General features: G+C 40.3%; 2 protein-coding genes and 1 pseudogene across 3 annotated transcripts; all 3 read left to right on the top strand.

Moving 5' to 3' along the window:
• Positions 1-5,485: 5,485 nt before the first annotated feature.
• On the top strand, positions 5,486-22,058 carry SLC18B1 (solute carrier family 18 member B1). The gene is made up of 14 exons (XM_041423728.1): positions 5,486-5,601; positions 6,005-6,144; positions 7,212-7,307; positions 9,036-9,109; positions 9,872-10,019; positions 12,796-12,952; positions 14,429-14,565; positions 16,049-16,150; positions 17,060-17,151; positions 18,300-18,395; positions 18,957-19,031; positions 20,452-20,545; positions 20,648-20,694; positions 21,421-22,058. Exons 1-14 carry the CDS (start codon positions 5,565-5,567, stop codon positions 21,491-21,493), a joined length of 1,368 nt encoding a protein of 455 aa, XP_041279662.1. The 5' UTR covers positions 5,486-5,564; the 3' UTR covers positions 21,494-22,058.
• Positions 22,059-22,730: 672 nt separating this feature from the next.
• Positions 22,731-24,461, top strand: LOC121346312 (annotated as a pseudogene).
• Positions 24,397-27,358, top strand: LOC121346176 (vascular non-inflammatory molecule 2-like). Of its 2 annotated transcripts, XR_005954058.1 has the most exons (4): positions 24,397-24,482; positions 25,760-25,914; positions 26,286-26,471; positions 27,298-27,349. XR_005954058.1 is itself a non-coding variant. In XM_041423729.1 (3 exons), exons 1-3 carry the CDS (start codon positions 24,464-24,466, stop codon positions 26,403-26,405), a joined length of 294 nt encoding a protein of 97 aa, XP_041279663.1. In that variant the 5' UTR covers positions 24,397-24,463; the 3' UTR covers positions 26,406-27,358. The 2 variants fall into 2 exon arrangements, 1 of the variants encoding a protein (XP_041279663.1); XM_041423729.1 differs by having other exon boundaries at positions 26,286-27,358.
• The last annotated feature ends 219 nt before the right edge of the window (positions 27,359-27,577 follow it).

Genomic DNA, 27,577 nt, shown 5'->3' with positions numbered 1-27,577 from the left:
AAAAGCACATAGTGACAAAATATTAGAGAAATAGGTAACAAATATTGACAGCCATGGTTTGTGGCTAGTGCAATCAAACACACATTTGTCACCAGTGTTGTCAGCCACCTTTTCCACAGTATGTTCTTCCTTGGTCTTCCTGGTGTTGCTAAGCAGCAGGATGCAGGCTAAATACAGCTAGGGTACGCAAAGCGATTCACTGGAGCTGGTCAGAGCAGAGGAGGACAGAGAGGAAAAGTGGAACCTGCTCGGCTGTCTTGGAGCCACCCCACATGCCCCCAGCTCAGGCTGCACAGCCTTTCGGAGCCTGCCCAGGGGAAAGGCCTGGCTGGGGGCTGAAGCACTTCCACGCTCCAGCTGTGAGGCACAGCTCATGTCAACTCTCAGGCAGTCACCTACATTTACACTACAGAGATCTAGAAAGGGCAGAAGCCAACCTCTGAGCAAGTCGTGGAGAGGGAAGCACAGTATGGGGGCTGTCCTCTCCCTGCAAGCTGAGCTACCAAGGACAAAGTGGGTAGGATGACACTGCCCACTGCTAACACAGACAGCCTCTGAGATGCATTTGGCACCTCCAATGCTGCCATATATTGCTTGAAACTGAACTGCAACTCCTGTTGCATTACCCCAGTGTGTTGCAACCACTGCAGTCCCAACACAGATATTCTAATTTTGCAGCTCCTGTGAGAGATGTGGTCCTGACTTCTTCCCTCCTTCCTCCACAAGAAGTGGGAACCATGCAACTTCCTTTGCACTGCTCAGAAAGCATGCAAGAACACACAAATAATACTGCCTGCTTTTTTTCCCATCTCTTCAGGGGAGAATATGTTTCCCTATATCCACCCCTCACTTAATCTTCTTGTGCCCTTGAAAAGCCTCAAAAGCACCTAATCTATAGGGTAGTTTTTGTACTGAGTGTAACAATATACCATTATCTCCCCTAGAGGTCTTGAAAGGATAAGAAGTGCAGCCTACGACACATCAGTTACCTCTGGGAAGTACTATATACATTCAGGCCAGGAGCTGGAAGTATGAACATCTGAAAGCTTTGTATTGCAGCAAAAATGATAATAACAGTCAAAGTATAGTCTAATATTCTAGCAGCCAAACACTGAAAAGCAGTTTTCCTAGAACAGTTGCAAGAAAACAAAGCTGTGCTGAGATAAAAGTTATGTACTGGTAGAGAGGAGGTTTTCATTGGCACTGAACTCTGTGTGGAAATGTTGGTGTAGCCTAGTAGGAGTCTGTTATTTTTGTCTAATAACTAATGAAAGCGTGTGATCCTGTTGGAAGGTCTGCTTCATTGCACAGTGTGAGTTCAGCGTTCATATGGGCGTTCTGCATGCTGTTGGTACTACTCCACCTGCTCCACCTTTCTGTCCATCTTCCTAGAAGCAGTAGCTAGTTTCTTAAGCTCTGCTTTTTCCCTTGGAGTTATATTCATTGGAGTCATGTTTCCCTTGGAGATCACTGAGCACCCAGGTGTTCTTTGAGCACCCTGCAGTTCAAATGCTGGCATACATCCATGGGGAATGACATGTTTAAACCAACGATTGAAGTCCTGTACTAAAAGTACTTCCAGTGCACTTGAGGCTGGGTGAGTGGTGTAAGGAGAGTGCTAGAAAATTAGGAGCTGCCAGGTGCAGGGTTCTAAAGGGCTGAGGTGGTGTCAGTGCAGATGCTGACCTGCAGTTTCACTGAGCAGCCAGCCCCAGCAGAGGAACTCGGTCCTCTCAAAATTTGGTTATATTACAAATAGGATTTGGGGAGAGGAAGATGAGCTGCTGTCACATGGCATTCAAGAATTTTTATTATCTCCAGCCTGCTGTTCTGAGTGATCCATTTGGACTCACCATCTTGCTGCTTATATTTAAAAACCCTTTGGCTATAGCTACTACCCTTTGTGCTTGCCATTCAATTCCTTGACTCTCCCTGACTGTCTCCCTTTCCAGCCTGGCAGCCTTCCTTTCTTTTTCCACTCTGATTAAAATGGGAACTGAACTTGGGGACTTTTTCAGAAGAGCAGTACTGCAGTGAGACCATAATGGTTCAGTGCTGTCTCAGCCATCTTTTTCCTGCTCCTTTTCCCCATTTCTCCTTGTCTCTTGCTCTGGTAACACTTATCTTCCCCTTGTATTCACCCTGGCAACCACAACCCATGTCTTCTTCAAAATGTCAGACTTCAGGCATAGTTTAAGTGCCATATTGTAAACTGGAGAGTCAGGAACTGAGTAATGAGCAGTTTAGACAGTGGCACAGTGTGGTGAGGCAGCCACGTAGGCAGATAAAAGTATCAGGTATTGCAAACTCCCAAGAGAGGTCCATGACACTGCTAAACTCTTAACAATAAGTTCTGAATTTCAGTTCTGAACAATCCTTGCAAAAAGTTACTTTCATTTCACATCTGTCTCTAGAAATACAAAATGTGGGCATGTGCAATAAATAAATATCATAGGATAGAATTATCTAATTTTCCTTGCAAAACAGAAATTATTTCTGTCCTGTGGAAAATCAAGCTGGAAACCTTCTTGTTTTATATCTACAGAAGTTCTGCTCACCAGCTCTGAGAGAGAAATGTGTATTTCCAAGTGCCTCCAGATGTAGAAAAGAACAACCACTCACGTGCAAAAGATGTCTGTGTCAAGTTTCAAGTGCTTGGAGAAATTATGGAAAGGTCATTCTGGAGTTTCAGAGAGAGGACAAGCTATGGTATCTCAATACCAATTTGAATTTAACATAGGCCTTGATTTGTGATAACTGAACAAAACACTTTGCTGGTTTCTGTTGCCTTCCACAGATTTTGCATGAGACGCTAAAAGGATGTGGTTATCATGTGGTCACATTAGAGTAATTTTAAACTATTTCCCAATAGCATTGTGCAGCTGCTGACAAAAAAAAATTAATATGATGTAAATATGCACTAAGGATTTTCTTGATTGCAATGCAAGTCTTTCTAAGATCTCTACAACTATACAGAGCAATAATAAGCAATATGTATTCCCACATGTGCTGAGTATTTCATAATGTCCCAGATGTCCATGAAGGAAGCTACTCTTAAGGCAATTGTATTTCATATGTTTTTACCTTGTGGACATAAGCCATGAATTTGACTCTATGTCTAGTATTTATAGAGAACTAGTGCTCTAAACCTTGAATTCTTCATCCTGTTTGAGATCTGAAAGAAAAAAATACATGTTATTAAAGTTGTTGCAGATGTGACATAAGCAAGAAAGGCTTGTATGCTTTGAAAGAATATATTTTTTTATTAGACTTGATAAACTGTTGTAATAGGCTGGTAACAGGTCCTGGGTCAAAGGTTAGCAAGTATTTGTAGCTCTACTGGTTTTGGCTGGGGTAGTGTTATTTGTCATCACAGTAGCTAGTATGGGGCTGTGTTTTGGATTTGTGCTGTAAACAGTGTTGATAACACTGGGATGTTTTAGTTTCTGCTGAGCAGTGCTTGCACAGAGCCAAGGTCTTTTCTGCTTCTCAGCCCACTGCAAGAGTGAGGAAGCTGGGGATGCACAAAGAGCTGGGAGGGGATTCAGCCAGGACAGCTGACCCCAACTGACCACAGGGATCTCCCATACTGTCATGCTCACCATATGCAGAGCTGGGGAAAGAAGAAGAAGTGGGGGACATTTGGAGTGATGGCATTTGCCTTCCCAAGTAATGATTACATGTGATAGAGCCCTGCTTTCCTCAAGATTGCTAAACATCTGCCTGGCCGTGGGAATTGGTGAAGAAATTCCTTGTTTTGCTTTGCTTGCATGCATGGCTCTTCCTTCACCAGCTAAACTGTCTTTATCCCAACACACAGGTTTTCTAACTTTTGCTCTTCTGATTCTTTGCCCGATCCCACCGGGAGTGAATGGGAGGATGTGTGGGGCTGAGTTGCTGGCTGGTGTTAAACCACAATGATAGCTTACTAAGAATATGTGAAGAATTAACAAACATGTTCTATTAACAAGTTTCTTTTGGCAATAATGAGCTGCGCATAAGCAAGGACCTTCGTAGCCATGTTTCACTATTGGAGTCCTGTAACACTGCTACTTCTCACACTTCAGCCTTCTGTGCACACTGACTTTGTGGAAATTTGACTCTATAGGGTTTTTTAGGTTACTCATATGTAATTGGTAATGAAAGAACAATGGGAGTTTGAAAATAATTGGAAGCTCTGGAGTTTAGAGTCTAGACTCAAAAGAGCAAGTAGTTGGAGTAAGAATTGTTTTATCTCCTGAAGATAATTGACTGCATCTCCAGCCACAAAAATGAATGCTTTATTCTCTTGCCACAATTTTATTCTTTCTGTATAAGTTTCTCTTATTCACTCTACTTACACACTCTACTTGGGTGTCATACTTTGAATATATCATGCTTTTGCTGTCATCCTTTTGTGAACTCATGATGACTTGCAAGTGCTCTTCCTCTTTTTTTTGTGGAGAGGGGTAAGGTTGCTGAAGAGGCAATATCTATGGAAAGGATTTATGTGTTTTCTGGAAGCAGACAGGGAAAGTTCAAGGCATTCTTAGGGACTTTTCAGCAGCCATAATACATGCCACACAAAATATATTCTCAAACTAGGCTCCAGCAAAGGAACATGTTGCTGGGGTTTTTTTTGTGGTTGCTAAATAGCTTTTAAGTTTTCTAATCTTGTGGTAAGAAAGTAGTTCTGCTTCTTCCTGTCATGTAGAGTGTGAGATTCTAAAGTTAGGTACATGGCAACATTTGTTCTGAAATGTTCTTTCTAAGCATCTTAATATTGCAACTGGTGACTAGATGGAATACTGTTAGCTTAGTTAAAATAGTTCTTTTAACATGTGATTACAGGTTTTCCTCTCCAAGCAACAGGTGAATAACTGTCTCTTATAATGTTTGGAAGTTATCCTCAGCTCACACCTCATCTCCTTCCTACTTTCTCGCCCCGTGAATAGGACCTTGTGCCAAATGCAGTGATTATACCACCTCTTCCTTGTCTCCAGCTTGAATTTACTTCTGGCTAGTTTACAGATTAATTTTTGCAGCAATGCTGTTGTTAAGCCCTTGTGTAATGAATCCTGCAACTTGCTGGAGGCTGTGTAATAATCGGCGATATTGCTCGGTCTACCAATCTTAGCAATGTATCGTGGATGCCGTAGGCCAGGTGTGCATGCCCTGGGCCACGTGGTCATGCCCTGGGCCAGGTGTGCATGCCCTGGGCCAGGTGTGCATGCCCTAGGCCAGGTGTGCATGCCGAGGGCCAGGTGTGCATGCCCTGGGCCAGGTGTGCATGCTGAGGGCCAGGTGTGCATGCCGAGGGCCAGGTGTGCATGCTCTGGGCCAGGTGTGCATGCCGAGGGCCAGGTGTCCAGCGTACCCCTGCAGCCGGCAGGTTGCCACGGGACCGTGGCAAGCCCGGCGCTCTCCCGGCCCGAGCGGGCAGTCCCGGCGGCGGCTCCGGGCGCGGCGGCCGCTCCCGCAGGCCGGGCATGCTCAGTGCCGGCGGCCGGGCTGGCGCTGGCCCCGGTGCTCGCTGAGCCCGTGGGCGCTGCCACACGTGCGGCGGGAGGCGCCGCTGCGGCCCCATGGGCAGCCGGGCGGCGGGCGGCGAGCAGCCCCCAGGTGCGAGGCGGGGGCTCCCCGCGTTCTTTTCGCCGGCACGGCCCGGGCCGGGGTAGCGGCTCCCCCGCGGGCTGCGGCCGGTCCAGGCCGGTCCGGGAGCGGGAGCGGGAGCGCAGGGAGCGGGCCGGGTTTCTCGCCGGGGCCGGGCCGGGAGCGCGGCGGGGAGCTCCGGCTGCAGCCCAGCGCCTCCGGGGAGGCTGAGGGGCGGCTGCCGGCACCTGCACCTGCACCGCGGCCAGGTCTGCGCTCCTGCGCGGTGCAAAAGGCAGCGCGGCTCGACTCCGTTCTCAGGGCCGGGAGGGTACAAGTTTTGTGTGGATTTTAATTTTCCAGCCTGGTTTGTAAATTGATCCCCTCTGTCAGCTTATAATGCTTTATAGTAATTTTCTTTTGGCATTTTCAGATGAAGGCGTGTCAGAAGCAGTTGGTGAGGAATCAAGACGGCTCACCAGAGATCAGCTTTTTACAATAGTTGCAGCAGCTTCTATAAATTTCAGTTCGATGATGTGCTACTCAATCCTGGGACCCTTTTTCCCTTCAGAGGTAAACAAACAGCTACTCTCTATGTTACTTTTTTGCATGTTGAAACTTTTAGAAATATCTTGAGCTCATGGGACATTTATGGCTAGCTGTAAGCTCTGACTTTTCAGTCATGGGAATTCAGTGATAGCATGATGCTGGTGTAGCTGAAGTGCATAAAATGGTGACCTGGATCTTGTCCATGGATTAATCTTCCCTGTGACTGCAGAGGAGATAGCAAACTAATGAGATGAGATAGAAATCAAAGTGGATTCTTGGCGAAGTGAAATAATTTTTTGCTCAGTGTTGCAAAGTTGTTTTGTAGAGCTGCGATTAAACTCTGCCAGTGTCCTGACTTGCATTTCTGTGCCCTAGCTTCTCAATGACTTTTTATTTATAGCTTCCTCTGTTAACTCATTCTGGGCCATCATTAACTGTGCTAACTTCCTGACCTAGGAAGGGGGAAAAAATATAAAATCTCTGCTTATGTTGAATGAATACAACAAAGAAAAAGATGGTCGTGGTGTCTTTGCAGCAGAAGTCCATTTCTCTCATGGCCAAATTGTTACAAAGTATTTACAAAGAAATATTATTTTTGTCTCAAGTATTTACAAAGAAATATTCTTTTCCTCTAAATATTCCTGTGTACTGCTTGTGCCCAAATGAGTGTATTTGGTCAGCTACATAAGTAAAAAGTTGTCTGGTGCTTGTTATGGGGTGGTGTGTCGCAGTGAAGATAACAGATATCACCATTTAATGCCCTCTCACTTTGCAAGGAATCAAAATTTTGTAGCTAGTGCCCTTGCACACCAATTTAAGACACCTTTATATAGTCTGGCTGCCTGTTCAGCAAATAACACACTTTTGTTCACTGATAAATTAACATTGTTTTTCCCTTGATGACATATTAGAAGTGTAACGTCTTTTAAAAATTGTGTTGTTACCTTTTGAGCCCCTACTGCCTTTCAGAAAATAAATTGCTTTCTAACTGCATTAATAGACAATTAAAAAGATTTAAATATGCAAGGCATGAATGTTGTTTACCTCAAGAATTTGTCTGAGTCTCTACATGGTTGTGATCTTTTTTGCAGGCAGAAAAAAAAGGTGCCAGTAACACAGTTGTTGGCCTGATTTTTGGATGTTTTGCTTTGTTCAATTTCTTGACTTCTTTAATATTGGGAAATTATGTAAGTATAATTGAAGCTGTAACTTTTTTCTGTGGTGACACAGGTTAGTGCATGAAGGCAGTTCTGCAAGCCTGAGAAAAGAGACGTCTTTTCAGTAGTGCTACTGCAATTTTCTGTCTGCAGTAACTGGAGTCTGACCAGTCAGTCTGAATGTGATCTAAGTCTTATCAGTACTCTTCTGTTTTTCCTGAAAGTAGCATAGGGCAACAGGCATGTAACTGTTTTGTTTCTCTGGTTAACTGTTCTATTTGCTTTAGAGTAATCTGTTTAATTCTGCTTTCTATGACCTCCTTTCTCCTAACCCCCCATTTTATTTGTGGCACTTACTTATATATATGGTTTGCCTTTGGCGACATTAAGGTGGTTTTGTTTTGTTTGTTTTTTTTTTTTTTTCCTTTAGTTAGCTGCACCTCTTCTTCTTTTCTGGTATGTTGCCTTTTTTTTTTTTTTTTTTTTTTTTTTTTTTTTTTTTTTAACATTTACTCCTGTTATGACTTTCTGCTGCTTAACTTAGTTTCCCCCTCAACTTCATTCTATAGTAATATGACAGAAATGTCTCCAGTTCTTGTAACTTGAGCTTTCCCACAGATTCAGGATTTTTCTCATGTTGAAGAAATCACAAATCAATTATATAAATGTTTGTTTGTTTATGTGCTGCAGCATTGCTGTTTATGCATTATTTGCTGGGGCTGCTCAGGAACATTCGAGGGAATGTTCCTGAGCAGCTGGGGCTGTTGCAGAGCAGCAATTCAAAATAATCTCTGTCCTTGACTGGGCAGACTCTTTGTTGACCCTGTGGTGAGTGCTTTTCTCTGGTGCTGAGGTGGCTCATAAAGTGTCACATAAGTGCCATTACTAAGTCAAAGTCTTGGTGCCTGTAGTGGTGTTCAGCTATGGCACAAGCCTCACCAAGTACTTTACAGGGGGGAGAGTGAATGTGCCATCCTCACTGCAGACAGCTAAAGTGAGCATCAATAGACCTGGATAGTGCAGCAGTCAGAGATCCTGAGGGTTTCTGTGAAACTCAGAAAATTTGGGCTTTAGTAATAATGGCTGAAAGGCAAGGACTTTGTTCAGGCCTGAACAATAAAAGGGCCTGAAATACCTACTGTCCTTAGGGGAAGTTGCAGTGTGGAATTAGAAGCTCAGCTGTACTTTGCTGCGGGATTGAGTTTGCTTTATGGCATGCCTCCTGTCATCCTTCACTCTGGTGAGAGAGTCTGAAATGAAGAAAGGTGTGGTCCTTCCCTGGTGATGAATGGGGAGGCCTTAAAGTACCATACTTGCCAAAGCTTTGTGCTGTTAAGGGTTGTCATAAATTTGATCAAAAATCAGCTTGCATTGACTCTCACTGATGAGTTTTGCTGGCCTTGCCTCAGTCAGTGATAGTGCTGGAGGGGAGGTTTGGAAACAAACTTTCTGCTTGTTTATAATGAGGAATGCTGCTGTAACCTGCTGCTCTGCAGAAGCTGCAGCATGCTGCTGTGAAATAGTTAACTGCAGACTTTTCTTACCTTTCTAAAACTGGGTTAAGTCACTTAACTGTTCAGAGTATTTTTAGGTTCATTACTGAATGAAGGCACACCAGCAGAAGCAGTGTTTCCCAATCTTTTAGTTACAGGTGCTACAAAGATCCCATAATTTTTTGATTTCTAACAGTAACTTACATTGAAAATTTTTGATCTTTCCTTGAAATACTAACATGCAAAAATGGTATTTAATTTACAGCTTTCACAAATTGGAGCAAAATTCATGTTTGTGTCAGGGATGTTTGTTTCAGGATGTGTGACCATTCTGTTTGGGTAAGTGATTTCTGTTGCTTGGTTTTGTTGCATTTGTGTTCTGATCATTTTCATCCATATGAAAAGACGGACACAAAATTAGAAACTCTTGGGCATCTTTTGTGTGTTGGTTAGGTCATCTAACTTCTTGCATCTTTAATTTTTATTACCTCTTGTAAAGCAGAATGAACACTTCTCCCTTTCACTAGGTTTCAGAGTCTGTTTACTACTTTGAAAGCAGAGGAGGTAGGTTCTGTCTATTTAAGTAGTAGTTCACAGACAGCAAGAAGCCTGTCAAAGGTGCAGCAATAAGAAAACTTTTCTGCATAATGTTTTTATTATTCTTTCCTTAAAAATATTGGGCTTAAATGGGAAGCTTTGCCTATCAGGCAAAGCTAAGTCACTAATTCTAGCATAATAAATGTTTTATCAACAATGAAGGAATCTCTTATTAGTTAATTCTAACATATTGCATCAGACTTCTTGCACAGGTGCTTGGAAAAGCTATGGAATACAACAAAGGGGGCATTGGAGCATTCTTCACAGGTTATGGTTTTCATGCTCTATTCACTGCCAAGTAAAGGGGAAAAGCTGCCAGAAATAGTTTGGTAGAGTTTGAATAATTTCACTGATGTGGTTCAAAGATAAGTGGTAATAAAAAGCATTGAGTGTCTTGTAACTGTGTCTTTTAATGAGCAAGAAATGATGCTCTAGGGCCTTTAGTAGATGGCTTCTTCCATCCTGAGAGAGACCCAATTTACTGTTGGGATTTTTCTTTTCCAGAATGCTCGACAAGGTGCCAAGCGGACCAATGTTCATCGGTTTCTGCTTTTTAGTAAGAGCAATGGATGCAATAAGCTTTTCAGCAGCAATTACAGCATCGTTCTCAATCCTTGCAAAAGCATTTCCCACTAATATAGCTACTGTCCTGGTAAGTGCAGAAAGCAGTGGTACAGCTGAGTTCCAGCAATATGACAAATTGCCAGTGGCCAGCCTAAAATCAGGAGAAAATTTGATGTCTCATATGCAGGCTTATTTGAAGTCATCATGTAGTGTTTTGTTTCTAATCTAGAATCACAATCCTAGAACAAGTTTAGACCTTAGCATAACTCTGGTTAGATATAAATTAAGCAGTTTATATTAGTTTCTTGTGCTTTGAAGACAGCTGACAGACATCATTAGTGGTGGTGGTTATCGCTTCAGTGAAAATCAAGACAAAATACTAATAAAATACTAGTACAGCTTTTAGTGACTACTTCTGCCTGGATGGTAAGGATCCGTATGAATTGATTAAAAAAAAAGAGGTAAATTAATTCAAATGGTTTTGATTTAAATGACTGAAAGATGCAAAACTGAAACAATTTTGTCTTAGTTTTTCTAATCTGTTGATAAAAGTTATGTATGAGGCGATGAGAGCTAGAATTTCTTGAAATCTGGAGGGCAGTATTTCTGATCGTCAGCAGAGATATTACCCTTTTTCAGCTGGGGTTTTAAGGTGTTAAAGAAAAGTTTTGTGTTTAATAAAATACTGCTTTCTCTGTCTATTCTTCAATACATTCTGGTTTTCAGTTCAAATATATTTTGTCAGAAATAACTAGGTTAAATATTAATGAGTGAGCAAATATTGAGAACTTATTTAACAACATTAAATAAAATTAGAAAAGTTTCTGCTTTTATTAGTATTTTTGTTAAGCTGCTTAATTACTTCTATAAATATATATCTATAAGAATATGTCTTTATAACTAGAAAGAAACCTACTAAGTTGTATCAGCAGTGATTAGCTGACCTTTTTATTGAAGCAATTTATATATTGTAATCATGTTTTGGATTTATTCAGTCAATAAGGTTTCCTGTTTGCAAATTTTAAAACATAATTTAAATAGGTAAGTAAGTAATGTTGACTTAAAGGGACTTAGTTACCCATTTTATAATCAGAATTCAAAATAAAAGAATTTCTGTTATGGCAGCACAGTAACCATGGATGTATGCCTGAAAATGATATGTGGTGGTGGAGGTCATCTCAGAATTAGAAATGCTATACAGCTGTGGCTTGCTACCTACCTTTGTTTAAAATCTAGAAAGGCTGCTATAAAAAGACAGATGACTTCGAATTGTTTGTCTTTTTATCATATTGTGTACTTTAGTGTCTTGCTCTGCTTGAGAATAAAACCTCTTCATATTTATTAATGTAGATTTAGTGTCCTTAAATGGGCATGATGGAGAGTTCTTGTTACTGTGAGCTCTGAGGCAGGAGGCAGAAGAAAGAGCTGTTTGTTTGAGCAAGGTGCATCCTAGGGTAAAATTGAAGCCTGATGGAGTGGATGAGGCTTTTTTTAGCCTTGCTCTCTATTGTCCTTCTTGATAGTGCTAGATGCTGAAAAGCACCTTTTGTCTCTTTACCATTTTGTACAAGTTTTCAGCCTTCCTTTTACTCGTTGGGTATCCTAGAGGGTATATGGGGAAGTTATTAAATATAGGCATGTGAGCCTTGTTGGAGTGGGAAGTTGAACATCTGTCAATGTGATCCCTCTGTGGAGGGAGGAGGTGTGGACTTCAGAACATTAGCAATCTCGCTTCTCTTACAGTATCAGGTTTATCTTATCCTCTGGTCTGTACTACTGCAATGTCTCAGCCTCCCCCCCATGCCCTCCCCCCTTCATTAAGTTAGAAGGGCTAAATGATGTACAGCCTCAAATCATGTAAATTATTTGAACCAAAGTGTCACAGATCAAATGTTTTTTATGGCTGGTGAGCAACAACAGTGAAAGCATCATCTGAATGCACTGATGTTAATGGCCATACCTAGTTATTTTCTTTGCTATGAAAGAAAAAGGTTGCAGCCCTAGGCTGACCTCAGGTAAAGAACTTGGCTTTTGCTGACTCTGACCATTTTCAGGACATTTGACTACTCTGACTTGTATCAGTAAAACTAAAGATGAGGATGACTGCCTGGAGTATCTCAGTTCTGGAAGTTACCAAAATTTTTATCTGTAAGCAGTTATTACCACCAGCTCTTCCTGGTGGTCTAAGCATTGATTAATCAAGTGTTGAGGCTGATGTTGATGGCAGTGACTATGATGTAGCACAAAAATGCATCTGTATTACTGTCCTTTTACAAATTAGTATCTTATAAAACATACCAGATTATTAAATTATATCCAAAACAATCTGAGTTGTCCCCATTGCAGTTTCCTTATTTTTTCCTACCCCTAGGGAGTGAGTCCAAACAGTTGTTTATGGAGATAAAGCTTTAACTTGGCACATGTACTTCATCCCATTAGATAATGACCCATTATGAGTAGGTTTGTTTAGATCCTTTCCCTCAGGCTGGAGTGTAATGGCAGGTGGGAGAGGAGATCCCTTCAGCCTGAACTGTCCTGTGGATGCTTTCTGCTACTGGAGCATTTGCCTTGCCTCAAGACTGAGATCTGTTAGGTGACAACAGAGTTCTGAATGCTGCAGTACAGGTGGTTCCCTGCAATGAAGCAAAAGAGGTCATGGCTGTCACACACATAACTGTGGAATTCCTTTTGCTGTCCCACCCTGTGAAGGTCACTACTAGCTCTTGTCCTAGCGATGCAGTGTCTTGCTTTTCACTACCCTGGATGTGTTGTAATGCTCCTCAGACACATGGCTTGCTTTGTATTGTTGCATTGTATTTTCTCAACGCACTGACTTCCTTTCTGCTTGTTTTTTCATGTTTTAGGGCAGCCTTGAAATTTTTTCAGGACTTGGACTGGTGCTGGGCCCACCTTTGGGTGGCTTTTTGTATCAATCATTTGGTTACGAGGTCCCTTTCATCACACTGGGATGCATAGTGTTGGCTTTGGTCCCTGTGAATATGTGCATATTGCCAAGATATGGTAAGCATCCTTCTACCTGCTTCCTTCACTCACCTTAACTTCTCATGTACTTAAGTGTCTTTAAAAAAGACTCAGCTTCTGGAGTCTGATCCAAGTTAGAGGGCAAAACTCCAGTTGAATTATCGTCTTGATCAGGCCCGTGTTTGATGCTAACCTAAATTAATGAGATGGCCTGGAATTAACACAACTCCTCGTGCCCATTTCTGTAAACAGTCGGAACTCTATGGAAGTGACCTGAGATATATTTTTATTTTCTTTTGCCTTAGATTTAGGGCTTGTAAAGGATCAGTTGTGTCTGCTTCCTGTAGGTTGGTCATTGCAGCTAGTTAAGAAAAGCTGGAGACAGATTTTGCGTAAAACAGGAGAACTCAACATGTTTGAGGAGTTAACAGTGGAGGGGAAAACTAATTATAGGGAGGAAAAAAAGTGTTTATTTGTACTGAAAAATGCAGGATCTGATTAACATGAAAGAATGTTAAAGTTAATAAAGGAGGGGTTTAATGAAATGCTGGAGGTCGTATAAATTTATTAAATTTTAGATGATCCTGCTTGGACAGAAAACTAGCTTAAAGTTAAGTCCTCATGCAAGACTATAATTGTAAGGTTACAGTTCTGTTATTCTTTTCTAGAGAAAAAAAAACCAACTACTAATTTTGAAATGCTTCTTTAATTTTTTTTTTTTTATTTTTTAATATGAAAACCATGGAGAATAACTTCCAAGTATGTTGGCTTTTAGAAGAAGCTTACAGTGATTAACCATGTGTTGCTACTGCTGACTTTTCCCCCTGACGTCCCCAAGCTCTGAAATTGTTATGATATTGCTGCCAGTGTGGAAGTATATTACATAAATGTTAGGTCTGAACTGGTGGATGCTAGTGCTTGAACTTTCAGTTCTTTGTATACTTTGTGATCACATTCAAGTATTATAGGAGAAGCACCATCAGGAAGAGGGCCCGACTTAAAATTCCCGCATAACCATGACATCTAAAAAAAGTTTGCTGGAGTACAAATTGACCATGTTGGATTTCAATTTAGTTGTTTAAAAACTTGGATAGACCTCAATTGACAAATAGTAATCTTACTCTCAAAGCATGTTTCTTTTATTGGATATGAATTGTTCATATATGTGTTCATGTATTAAGCTGAGACATATCCATGAGGATTTCATTGTATAAATGCTAGCAGAGGAGCAAATACTTTTTTCACATAATTGGAGCAATACATGCTTTAGTTCTTTTCAAGTTGGGGATTTGCGCTGTTGGAATCTAAATTGTATGCTTTTCTTCACCTATTGAATTTTTGTTTTTACTATTAAAATAGTATAGCACATAATAATCAACTATTGACTTTTATCTGTTGTGCAACAGGAGTAAGAAGACTAAAAGAAGGTCTATTTATTTTCTAAAGCAAGAAGATCAATCGTGAGCTTATGCTGCTGAAAATGATGCAGTTTCCCCCCCTCTTCTATTGAAACAGATTCGACTCCTAGGAAAGAATCCTTTTGGAAGCTCATTCTTCTGCCAAAAGTCCTAATACTCTGTCTCACTATATTTTCTCTAAGTGCATGCTTGGGTTTTTTTGATCCCACAATATCTCTATTTATCTTAAAGAAGGTAAGTCCTGCTAACATGCAGTGAAGTCTTGACTTAATAAATAGTGAGTAATTGGTTATAAATGTAAATATCCTTAACAAAATTGAGCTTCATCCAATTAACTCTGCTGTAGTTAACTGTTAGTTGTATGAATTCCAAATAACTTGATTTCCACAGTACTGATGAGTCAGTATCTATTGCACCATCTCTTTCTGCTGGGTCTTGATAACTTTGAGAATTAAGAAGTGTAAGGCCTCTTAAAATGGGCTTTCTCCACTTAAATCTCTTTCAGCTGCAAAGTACTGTCTCTGAATAGGGCATAGACACTGCTTTTGTAAAAAAGAGGTTTTTTTCTTCCTTTCTGAAATCAAATTCTTGAAACCTGCTGCAGTCACTGACAGTGTTACATCTCTTGATGTGAACACCTTTAAGATTCTGTTCCTAGGTAAAATTAAGCAGTGGTCTTTGAAGGCTTTATTTATGAATTGTTCTTCCAAGGGGTAATGTTTCACAGATGGCTGTGCTACTTTTTGTCTGCCTAGTCTGTACTTTAGCACTTGTCTGGGGTGGAGGGGACTTGATGCTAACTTCTTTCATCAGTGGAGATGTGATGTACATCTTCCGTCACCCAGGAGGGATCTGAAATTATCCCGCTGTAGAGTCTGTGTCCTTCTATGGCTCTTCTGCTTTCCCTCTGCTCTGTGCTGACAGATACTTGCTGTGAAAGGGCTGTGGCCCTCTTGGCAGGTATTCTAACCACTAAATTAGAGTTATTATCATGTATTTGCATATGACAAGGAAATAGTGAATATTTGTCTGGTCTATACCATATGAAACATCTTGGAATACCTTCTAACTCTTAGTTAAGGCACTTACTTGAGAAACTACAGTGCTTTTAAATCATTACACATTTTGTTTCAATGCAGAAATATGTGTCCATTTTAGGAAAAAGTGGGCCTCAGGGTGTCAGCAAAAAACCTCTTATTCCTTCTCATAAAAATCATCGTTTGGTTGAAAAGCTATAGTTGAGTTTTATGGCATTGCTTACTTTTAAGATGTACTGATTAACAATGGATGAATACAGTACTTAGGCTTTTCTAATGCAAATAAAACTAAAGATTGGAGAGGCAGAGACTAAATCCATTGAAATTTCAGTATCTGAAGTGTCTGTTTCAAGTGTGTCAGATGGTAATGTTAGAATCCAGTGTGCCACTGTAGGGGACGTTGCATAATGTTTCCTCCTGACATTATTTAGGCTTTATATGAGTACAGTTGTGTCAGGTGTCTCCACCACTCCATGCTTAAAAAGTGTTGGTGAAAGCAAAGAAACTGAAGCTCTGTGGATGATTTCAAATACATGAAAAACCTCTGTAGGGTATCAGTAAGATACTTAAAATCGCACATTTTAGTATTTTGACTTAATATATAATTCTTGGATTGTCCTTAATGAACGTAGCATATATGGTTTGTCTTGGTTTTTATTTTATTGATCTTCCTTCCATAGTTCACACTCCCAGCTGGTTATGTGGGCTTGGTGTTCCTTGGTTTGGCACTCTCGTACTCCCTGTCTTCTCCCCTCCTTGGACTCGTAAGCGACAAACTGCCGGTGAGTCCTACCCTGCTGTGTGTGCAGGGTGACTGAAGCACTCCGTGCATTTGCTTAAAGGTGGGGAACAGTGGATGAAACAAAGGATCTAGGCCTGCTCTTGTAAAGGGATCTGCCTTTCACGACCTTGCACATGCACCCATTACTGCCATGTGGGTGGTCTCTTTTGCAGGATCCAGGATAATTTAAGAATGTCCAAGTCAGTAAAGGAAATCAGACAAGCAGCTGAAGTGTGCTGAGCTTTTCTAGTGGACTAAGCACAATCTTTTTCAAAGCAATATGGAATAAAGAGTAGGAAAATATGTCCCAGTTATCCTTGCTTTTAACCACATCTAATTTTATTAGCTTTTGAGAAGAGGAGTAAAGATGTTTTGGTTAGCTGTATTGACTTTATTTCATAAAAAGGGTAATCTTCAAATTAAATTAGATCAGCACAGTGGGCTGCCTATCCTTTAGCCTGATCCTTTAGCTCTAAACAGCACCACAGAAGGAGACTTTGACAGTGGTATACCTAAAACTGCCTATTTGACAGCCAGTGCTAATTGATCAAGGAAACCTACACTTTGAATACTATGCCTGAAGGACAGTGACAGTTTTATGATAATTTTTTTCTGACATAAACTAGTAATGCCCTTTGTATATGAGAATTACATAGAATCATAGAATGACCTGGGTTGGAAGGAACTTAAAGATCATCATGAAATGCTACAGGGTGTTTTATTAAAGAAGACTAAGACCTAAAATACTTGCTAACCAAGAAGGATCACTGCTCAGTATCCTGAAATCTCTGTACTAAGTCACTGCTGCCAGTAATTGCATCTGGGGTGAGGAAACAAGAATTTGTTGTTTCTTGATGTACATGACAAATTCCCAATTATAAGTTGCATAGCTTTTCCTTTTCTTACACAGCACATCAGGAAGTGGCTGCTGATATTTGGAGACTTAATGACAGCAGTGTGCCTTTTCATGCTAGGACCTGCACCTGTACTGCACATTGAAAGGTACTGCCTCTACTTGAGTTTGTCCCATTATGAGATGTTTTCAACCACAGTCATGTATGTCCGTAAGTCTGTAATTAGCAGCTCTGACTCTGAAATGGATTCAGTTTCAGTTCTACCTTTGACCATGAAACATGGTTGTTTTTGGATGTTGTAGCATGAGACTGTGAATGTAAAGCTGTGAAAGCATCTGAAAACAGAGATTTTACAGCTTCCTAAAATAGATCCATTTCTTTTGTTTTTTAGTGTTACTGTGTTCATGTTAATGTGTATGGTAGGAAGAACGTTGCTTTTTATTTTTTATTTTCCTTCCTTCACTGGCATTTCCCTTTCAGCAAAACAAAGTTCTCATTTTGTCTTATTTTCCAATTTTTTCTTTTTCATCAGTGTTTTTAAACTATGGGGTTTATTTGCATGGCTGTGCAGCAGTACTGATTTTACTTCTCTCTGTATATAGACTACTGAGAAAAGTGACAGCTTATAGCTTTGTTTTCACTAGCAAAGACAATGTCTGTTGTACCTGAAAGCTGTAATGTCATATTTCACAAGTTAATTCACAGCAAAACATTCTGCTACATTAACAAAACAACTACACAATCCTTTTGTCCTAGGTTAGATACTGTGTTAAAGTAATAGGCTTGTTAATGCATATAACTCCTCCTAGGGTGCTAATTTTTAAATATCAGACGTTTGTAACTGGTGCGGTTTCAAGTTTAGATCATAGATTTGAGCTGGGGAGAAAAATAAATTAGTAAAGTCTTCAAAATTCTTTAGCTAAGTATATTTGGTTCTATTATATTAGCTGCAAAATTTTCACTTCAAAATCCTTCACTTCTGCAACAAACCAGGTCTGGTGCTTGCACACAGGCATTGCTCAATTAACTTCATCTGTCTAGCTCTTCCCTATATGTACGTCATAAAATGAATGTGTTTGATAAGAAAATATGTAATTTGAGCACAAGTTTTTGTATTCTTTTACAAAGTCTTTTTTCTAAAGCACAGAATTGGATTTTTCAAGTATTAGTATTGGCTTCAAGACACATTGTTTGCTGATCAGTCAAGGAGAGCTGATATAACAGCCTTCAGTCACATGGAGTCCTTACTGAAAAGAGTCTTCAGCAGCTAACCTCTTGTAAATGCCTCTCTTTCAGTCAGCTGTGGATGTTTGTGCTAGTGTTGGTTTTGATTGGCTTTTCCCTTGGCATGAGTGCTATCCCAGTGTTTCCAGAGATCCTGCAATGTGCATAGTAAGTAACTCAGTCCAACCCTTCTTTCATGTTACTGACACTAGGAATCTGCAATTGTTTTTCAGGGGTGACTATGAAGTGTGGCTTTTTTGCCCCCTTTTGAGGCAAAGGCAGATAGTAACACTCAAATGTTTCCACTACTCTATTGTCTTTGTTTTTTCTGTCTGAGCACCCCAGTCATTATTCTCCCAGTATAACTTTGTAAATGTGTATCTCAGTAATGACCTAGAAGGGTCTTGATTTACTCTTATTAGTATGTTCCTTTGGAACAAGGTCTTTGCTTCTAAAAAGGCACCTGTCACAGTTTCACACTTGCCATATGAAACGTGGGGAATTGGTGTGATGGTGTGATCTTAACTTGGGAGAAAACAGAGATGAGGAATGGCACTGCAATCCTTCAGAGAGGCAGTAAAGAAGAGAGTACTGGGTAAACAGAAATTCTACTGTACACTTTTGGTTGTTGACTATTTATGTGGTGTGCAAATTAAAAGGAGGAGAAAAAGTCTACAGACTGAGACGCAGTGTGTGTTGTACTACCCCAACTGGTCTGTCTTTCTGCAGTGAGAATGGATTTGAAGAAGGTCTGAGTCTTCTGGGACTGGTGTCTGGGCTCTTCAATGCCATGTGGTCTCTTGGGTAAGTGTACCCCTTTTTTGTAAGTTATGAGAGTTTAGCTGTTCCACACTACTGCCACATGGAAATCTGGCTGTCGCTGTGTTGACCTTGGTTCAAAAGTTTCTTGCTTGACAGGTGCCTGGTAGGCATGTTACCCAACAAAAGGTAAAACTTTTGTTTTGACAATGCTCTGAACTTGTCTTTCTTGAAACATACTGCTCTCCATATTAAAAAAAACTGCAATGATTGAAGTGGATGTTTGCTTGCAATTTTGTGTGGTCATTTTTCCTTTCACTAAAATGTCTAATGCTCAATACAGAGAGATGTGGACCTTAATTTTTTACAAAGCTAAGTCCACCCAGGTGGAGTGAGCTAGATGTCTGCTCCTGACTAATTCTGTTTTCCATTTTCAACATTTCCTCCTTTTGTCAGGTATAGCTTAAGGTAAAATCTTCTTTTTAAGCCACAGAAATTCTTTAAGATTTATGCTTGTATAGCTCAGCAGAGTGTGTCTGTAACTCTATAACTCTATATAGTCAGGGTCATCGTCCCAGAAATAAGTGAAAGGTGCTGCTGGCTGAGTGACCCTTTAGAGCTGTCACTCAGTGGGAAGTGACAGAGTGCCCCTATTAGCAGTCACTTACAGGATATTTTTATCTGTCCTTGTAGTCCTCTCTGGCTGCAGGTATGTTTCAGTGGCACAAATTTCCACCATTTTTTTCTAAGATCCAGCTGTCTAGCAGTCCTGTTTATTTGGTATAGGATTTAGTACAGACACAGGTAGTGTAAAGTTGGCAATCCCCCGGTTTATGCTGCTGTCAAGCCTGGTCTTATAATGTAACTTGCTTCCAGGAAGTCTCTCTAGTTTTACATAGTTTTGTCCCTTTCTGGTGTGAGAGACCATATAATGTAAGGCCTTTCTAAAGAGACCAGCAGCTGCATAAGCTTTATAACCTGAATTTTTAGACAGGCATAAAGGTGCAGAGCAGTTAAACACAGCTGAACCTTACAGTGATCATGTCTGTCACGTTGTGCCTCCCCACCTGCGTATATTCATCAGACCTTTGTCTTGAAGTTTAGAAACTTTTTGTTTTGAGGGATGCAACTTTGAATTTCTCTTGTGATAGAATTGATCAGCATAGATGTTTTCTTAGAGCATGTTCCTTAATTGAGTCTCTCTACTGAAAAAGACTGCATTCAGCTTTCTGATGTGGATCTTGTTTCCAGATGAGGACGTAATTAGATTTATTGGGGCCTTGGCAAACAGTAAATTCATACTTATTGTGGATTTTAGGAAAGTTAGGTATGTGAAAGAAAATCTCTTTGTTGTCAAAGGTGAGAGTCTATGAAGGAAGGCCACAAAACCCAATTAAACAGTTCTCTGAGAATATGGTTATCCTTTATGTTTGGGATGCCAATACCTGAATATGATTTGATGCAGGGCATTTGTAGGTCCAATTCTGGGAGGATTTCTAAATGAAGAGCTGGGTTTTGAATGGGCTGCAGCCATCCAAGGAGGATGGCCACTGTTAAGTGTAAGTAATTAAACGTTTATTTTTTCTTTATCTATTACAGTTATAAGCTATTGCATAAGTTTGTTATAAGTACTACAGTTGTAACTGGCTGTTTTCTCAAAGGGTCTTGCAACTGGAATATTTTATATCATTGAGGCAACAAGGAAAAGGTATGCTGAGATATTTATTCTTTATTTTGCTTGCAATCATATAAAGCAAACCTTTGAAATCTGTGCTTGCATTTTTTCTCACTACCAGCCTAATAATGAATGATAAGATGAGCAATAAAAACATTGCTTAAGTACTTTGTCTGTATGGTTTCCTAAATCCCTACTGACCTAAACAGACAGCTAAAACCGGCAATTGTTTGGATGGTCACATGCAGAGGGCAGTGGTCAATGGCTCAATGTCCAGACACAGACTAGTGATGAGTGGTGTCCCTCAGGGGTCTGTCTTGAGATCAGTACTGTTTAGTATCTTACCAACAACTAAAAGAAGGTAGATTCAGACTAGATATGAGGAAAAAAATTTTACAATGAGGGTAGTGAAACACTAGACCAGGTTGCCCAGAGAGGTAGTGGATGCCTCATCCATGGAAACATTCAGGCCCAGGGTGGACATGGCTCTGAGCAGCCTGGTCTAGTTTAAGATGTTGCACCCATGGCAAGGTAGCTAGACTAGCTGACCTTTAAAGGTCCCTTTCAGTCTGAACCACTGTATGATCATGGGAATGAACAGTGAATGGTTCTGTGCAGTACTAGGGAACCAAATCCAGTGATCCATGTAGTTCTTTGCATATAATGTGTGTGTTCTTTGCCTATTATGTTTGTATCACATAGAAGTCTCTAGAGAATATAAAATGTGTATCTCTCCTGTTCTTTTCCTTGTGCAAACAGTTCCAGTTCCAGCCTGCAAAATCCTCCTGGTGATAATGAAGAAAGGACTCGTCTAATGGGCAATGAAATGTAGCCAGTCGTACTTTCAATTCTGTGTGCTGTTGTGGTGTAACCTAGTATTGAGGTGACTGGCCTTAACACTGCTTCATTATTCTGGAGCTGGGACATGATCCCTTAGTGAACAACCAGTTGTGGTTTAATTGTAGAGGCATTACTGTTTTGAAACACTAAACACTGACTGCCTTTCTTTTGGAAGTTCTCGTAAATGATGAGTAACACTTAGCTGTCAGCCTATTTAATTGTGTTCCATGTACAGTGCACCACTGTATGTGAAAAGATGTCTGGTTTCCATGCTTGTGTGTGCTGTGCATTATTCTTGCGTAAAGCTACTGTTTTGCTACCATGATTTTCTGTATTTTTTTAAAGGAAGTTCATTATCTTGTAAAAACAGAATTTGAAACTATAAAGGACGAAGCACAATACTGTTTTCAATAAAGCAACTTTTTCCCTAAGTTTTGTACATTTTCTTAGATAACAAGAGTCTAAAATACTTCTTGTCTACCAGCACTTGTGTTATATTGAGAGTGCCTGAGAATGAGATGCAAAAATAATGAAAATTTGCCATATCTACAGAGTAAAACTGATCTTCAGTCCTGGGGGAGACTTGTCATCTGGTAAATACATTTATATACATACACAAAAGATAAATGCATGTTTGTATTATATATGAAGACCTAGCTTGGTGATTTTAAGATTTATTTTGCTAATAAATGCTAGCTGGAATGTTAGTACTAATTGCTTCTGCAACAGCAAATCTATAAGGTCTCTGGGGCTACTGTGGAAAAAAAACCCAACATTTCCTCGCCTCTTCCGGTTGCTCAGCTAAAGATATTCAAGGAGAACTGAGACAAGGACACTCCTGACAAACTTACACTAGACTTCTTGACCTCGGTTGTGACAAAAGTCTTTTAATTTGTCATTGAGCCCATAACTGGCTTCTAGAAGGGCTTCGCTGTGGTGGCTTTTTACCATAAATAAGAAAAGTGGTCTGTCCTAGCAATTTCCAGTCAGTTTCTTCTGTGAATAGTTCCTGGATTTTACATAAGAAATACTTCTTTCTCTGCCAGAGCTCTTTTGGACTAGAAAGAACAACTGCTGTGGTAGCCAAATGGGCTGTGGAACTTCAGGGTACCAAAGGTCAGGCTTCCCCATGGAACATCTTTTTAATAGCTTCCTTTCCATTTTGTATCAGACATTAGACTTTACTGAAACCAGGAATGTACACCTCAACTTACTAGGAAATGCTGACCATGCCAGTGCTGATGATGAGCCAGGTGAGAAGGAGCTGAGAGGATTAGAGTTGAATGCAAGATTTTTAGTTTCTCCATATTTTTTTTCTTTTCCATGAGCAGTGCAACTTTTTTGTGACAGAGAAACCATTTAATTACCCCAAGGATCCAGGATTTGTGACTTTCAATACATTCTTTGGCTACTTTGGCATTTTCACTTGTGCAGACATACTCTACCATGACCCAGATCTGGTCTTGGCAAGCAGATTTCAGATTGACACCATTCTGTTCCTAACTGCTTGGGTGAACACCCTTCCAGTGTTGTCAGCTGTCCAGTTTCACTCAGCATGGACCTTGGGAATGGGGGTCAACTTCCTTTCAGCAAATACACATTCTCATAGGCAACATTTGTATCTGTGTAGTGCAGCTGACCTGAGCAGAAATTCACATCAGCTTTAAGCATGCATACTCATGTCAACAGGACTAGGACATGAGAACTTGTAAAGTTCTTGATATAAAGGAAATAGAAATGTGCTATGTAAGAACTTGGAAATTCTTAAGTTGACTACAACACCTCTAGTCTTTAATAGTTAAATAATCAGTCCTGGGTGTTTATGAGTGATATTCTTCATCTTCTGGCCCTGGTGTTTTATTGGTATTTTGGCCATGTAAAGACCCAAACTTCATTTTGTCCGCTAGATGGAACCCTAACTCTGAGAAATGTTCTTGTGAGTTCTGCAAATAGTAGTTCTGGGCTGCAGACTTTGAGTGTCACATTTTCTTTGTAGGCTTTGTTTTCACTGTATATTTTTCCTGAGCAGATGCAAGAAGTCAAGCGCCAATTTTGTGTGCATGTGTTTACAGAATTGAGAGAAACGTACTGCTAAAATGTAGCTCTAAATTTTGCCATCCAAATAAAAGGACATGTGAGCCATTCCGTTAGTTCTCAGTTGATGACCGTATGTCACAATTGATACTCTTTATGAATAGGTTTTACTCTGGGCTTTAAAGATGTCTCTATTTATGTAAAGCACTTGCATAAAGAAGTGAATTTTGGTAATATCTTTTCCTTACAAACTTTTTGATTGGATAGTGTTACCACCCATTTTAATCAGAATTACTGATTTCTAATGCAGTTAGAGAAGAATGCAAAACTTCAGCCATTTAAATCATATATAATCAGGACACTAATCTTGTCACTTAAAATACATGAAATACCAGAGTTTGATCTACTTTCCATTGATGGTAAAAAACCATTAGGTTAAGATTGTAGTCCATGAAGGCTCAATTTCGTTTCAAAACAGTCTGGTAAACATTAGAATTACATTTTGCACATATATAATTAGTGACTACTGCTTACCTGTCCCATATATTTGCTTTCAGATTAGAAACTTTCTTGTGTTATATGTTTTCAGGGAGTGGTATTTATGCCCCAGATGGTCCAAGAGCATATTGCTACAATACTGAAATGGATAATGGTCACCTTTTGGTGAACTGAGTTCACACCCACATCTCTCTCCTGACTCCTGCTGCTGTTAACTGGACATTGTATGCCAGCCAGATCAAACATCTTGCATCAAACAAATACTCTTTTCAGTGGGATCATTTACCATGATCTCTTCTCCTTCATGGAACTCACTGAATCTGAGGGAAATCGAGCCATATGCCAGCAGGACCTCTGTTGCCATCTCTTCCAAGACAGTAGAGAAGCAGCAAGATGAAATTTATGTCCTGGGTGCCTTTGATGTTGTTGAATGACAGTATTATTTGCAGGTAAGAATTTTCTGCTCTTATTTGAACAGTGAGAAGGCTGCAATACTCTCTTTGCAGTCTGTTTGCTTTTTTGGGGGGATTTTTTCTGTTTTTTTTTTTTTTTTGGGTTTTTTTTTTTTTTTTTTTGGGGGGGTTTTTTTTTTTTTTTTTTTGGGGGGGTTTTTTTTTTTTTTTTTTTGGGGGGGTTTTTTTTTTTTTTTTTTTGGGGGCTTTTAAAAAAAGGCTTTTTTTTTCCCCCCCCCCCCCCCCCCAAACATTTGTTTTCTTCATTATACATTTTGACTTCATTAGCAGTCTTAATCTGCTTTTCAGTGTCATAAATTATGGAAGTGTAGACCTTGGGTTGACCCTATGCTGTAACACCCTTAAAGGTGAGGGAACCCAGCAGTTTTGGCAAGGACAGGAGAAGATGAGTATGTATGCTTCTCTGCTGACTGTACATCTGTGACATATCTGCAGAAGTTGCTCTTAATGTTTTGCAGGTTGTAGGTTTGTCAGGATTTATTATTGAGGGGAGACCTTATTGCTCCCTGCAACTACCTGAGAGGAGGCTGTGGTGAGGTGGAGGTCAGGTTGATCACTTTTCCCAAGTGACAGGACATGAGGAAGTGGCTTCAGGTTGTACCAGAGGAGGTTTAGATTGGTTACTAGGAAAAATATCTTCACTGAAAAGATTGTCAAGCATTGGAACAGGCTGCCTAGGAAGGTGGTTCAGTTGCCATCCCTGAAGGTATTTAAAGAATGTGTAGATGTGGTGCTTAGGAACATGGTTTAGTGTTTGGTTTAGCAGTGCTGGTAATTGTTGGACTTGATGGTCTTAAAGGTCTTTTCTAACCTAAATGATTTTATGATTCTAAGCAGGTTTCTTTATGTATGTATGAAAAGGACAGAAGAATGTACATCTCTCCCAGTCTTCATAGGGATGCTTTTGTGACAAGAGAGCTGTTTTCTGCTCAGTGGTTTGTACCGTTGTGCTGATATGATTATCTACCATCCGGTTATCTAACAAAATAAGGAAATTAAATATGGATATACCATTTGTATTCTCTTGGCTTGTCAGTGTATTGATTCTTCACCCCACACTTTTTTTTAGTGTGCTGAAAATCATTTCTGTATACATAGAAACATATAGAGAACTATACAGAGTATATAATAAATAAATCCAAAGATGTTTTAGATTGTTTTTTTCATCGTGACAGCTTTCTTGCTATCAAGTCCAGCTCATGGTTGCTGAAAGCTTAGTGATGATTTGCCTTTCTGTCTCCTCCTCCCCACAGGTCTGCACTCTGCCCACCCGAGCACACATGGGCAGCCCGTGGAGACGGCTCAGACCAAGTTTGAGATGTTCTCCCTCAGCGGCACGTTTGGCACCAGCTACGTCTTCCCAGAAGTGCTGTACAGCGGGGTGCAGCTGGCCCCCGGGGAGTTCGAGGTAATGGGGCACCCTTGTGGTTTGTCAGACATCAGTGGTCAAAAAGCCACTACAAGAGCAACTTAGTTGTTACCAGAGTCCTCTGTCCTCTGCCTTGAGTTCAAGGCAGCTTTCTTTCTGCCTGATTTTCCTGGCTGTATTCATACAGTAGGACCACCTTGCCAATTCTCTTCTGCCCTGTTCCCCCAAATCCTCTAGAGCCAGATCTCCCTCAAGACAGAAATGCAGTTTTTCTCAGACTTCCTGCTAGCTCCAATTGAGACTGGAGCTCTCTCAACTAGATCAGCATTACTGAATATATGATTTTGTGTTTGCCATACAGTAGTACTGCTTTGATGCTGCTCCTGCTTATTTTACTTTTTCATAACCAGGTGCTAGCTGATGGACGTCTGAAAAATCGGAATACTACATCAAAGCCAGTTTTGAGTGTAACACTCTATGGGAGGTGGTATGAAAAGGACCCTCCATCCACATATCAAGCTTCAGCATGATTTCACTGCAGATCCTTCAATCTTTCATCTGCTTGTTTCTGTAATGCTAATTAATCACAAATAACGGTAATTCATAGTAGTATTCATAATTAAAATGGCATTCTGTTCCTCAGTTTGCCTTATCTCACAGCACAGTTACTGCACTTTGATTTATTGACTTGATTTTGCAGCAAAAATCAATAGGATCTTGGACTGTTGTGTGTATGTATTTTTATATGGTAGATTTGGTTTGCCTTCACATTGGGAACACTAGAAAATACATTCCTCTGATTTTAGTGGTGTAGGATTCAGTGGGTTGTGCCCCAATAATAAACAGCTTTTAATTATTTGAAGTTTTTGTTGGAGTATTAGCAGCCATTTCCACAACACTGTTTCCATCCCGTTTCTGAACAGCCACTTTTGTAAACAAGAGATTACCAGAACCTTTGAAGATTCTAACTTCCTTTGAAAAGGAAAACAAGCCTAAGATCCATGTACCTTCAAAAAACAGTTATTCAGCTCAGGACACTGCAGTGTGTTATCAACCATGATATGTACTTCATGAGAGAGGAGTCTGCTTTAATCTTTCTGGCCACAGTTTCAGGATGTGGAAAATCACCCTAGCACAGAATTGTTGATAACTGTTTGTGTCACAAATGCTGAAAACAAGCAATTTCTCAGGAGCATGTCTGTCTTCCCATGGAGTGGTGGCTCCTACCGGTGCTAGGGAGAGCCGGGACTGTGTCAGCAGGTGTTGGGTAAGGGGAGTGAAGAGCTGGAGCAGGGGGGACACGCTGACACGTGTGAGGATGTGGGTCCTGCAGACTGTATTTGTTAGGCAAGTGGACTGGAGTGCTTTGTGTTTCCCGGCTAAGATTTCTATGTGTGCCTAATTCTGTTGTTTGTTCTGCAGGTTTGCTCTGAAGCACAAACATTAAAATTAATCTGACCAACAACATTAAAAAATTGATTTGCAGGTTTTTTTTGTTTTGTTTTGGTTTTTTGTTTGTTTGTTTGTTTGTTTGTTTGTTTTGACAAGGGAGTGTCTTAAAAATAAGATTGTATTCTGTGAAAGTATCAAACTCAAACCCTCTACAATTCATGTAGTAGAAGTAATGAGAAAGAGTCTACTCTTCGGGGAGGAAAAGCACTGTATCTTTAAATTTGTACCTGCGCCTAGGAAAAGCTGTCCT

Source organism: Onychostruthus taczanowskii, unplaced genomic scaffold (assembly GCF_017590055.1).
Source record: "Onychostruthus taczanowskii isolate IOZ18803 unplaced genomic scaffold, ASM1759005v1 scaffold8, whole genome shotgun sequence".
In the NCBI taxonomy this organism is placed as follows: domain Eukaryota; kingdom Metazoa; phylum Chordata; class Aves; order Passeriformes; family Passeridae; genus Onychostruthus; species Onychostruthus taczanowskii.
The sequence above is the reverse complement of the archived record's forward strand: the minus strand, read 5'-3'. Positions and strand labels throughout refer to the sequence as shown.

Bases quoted from the DNA above. Each gene is read 5' to 3' on its own strand.
- SLC18B1 (XM_041423728.1), top strand. From the start codon at position 5,565: ATGGGCAGCCGGGCGGCGGGCGGCGAGCAGCCCCCAG. The intron at 10,020-12,795 runs GTAAGTGCAGAA...TTCATGTTTTAG, and splicing joins CTAATATAGCTACTGTCCTG to GGCAGCCTTGAAATTTTTTC. The intron at 19,032-20,451 runs GTAAGTGTACCC...GATTTGATGCAG, and splicing joins AATGCCATGTGGTCTCTTGG to GGCATTTGTAGGTCCAATTC.
- LOC121346176 (XM_041423729.1), top strand. The intron at 25,915-26,285 runs GTAATGGGGCAC...TTTCATAACCAG, and splicing joins TGGCCCCCGGGGAGTTCGAG to GTGCTAGCTGATGGACGTCT.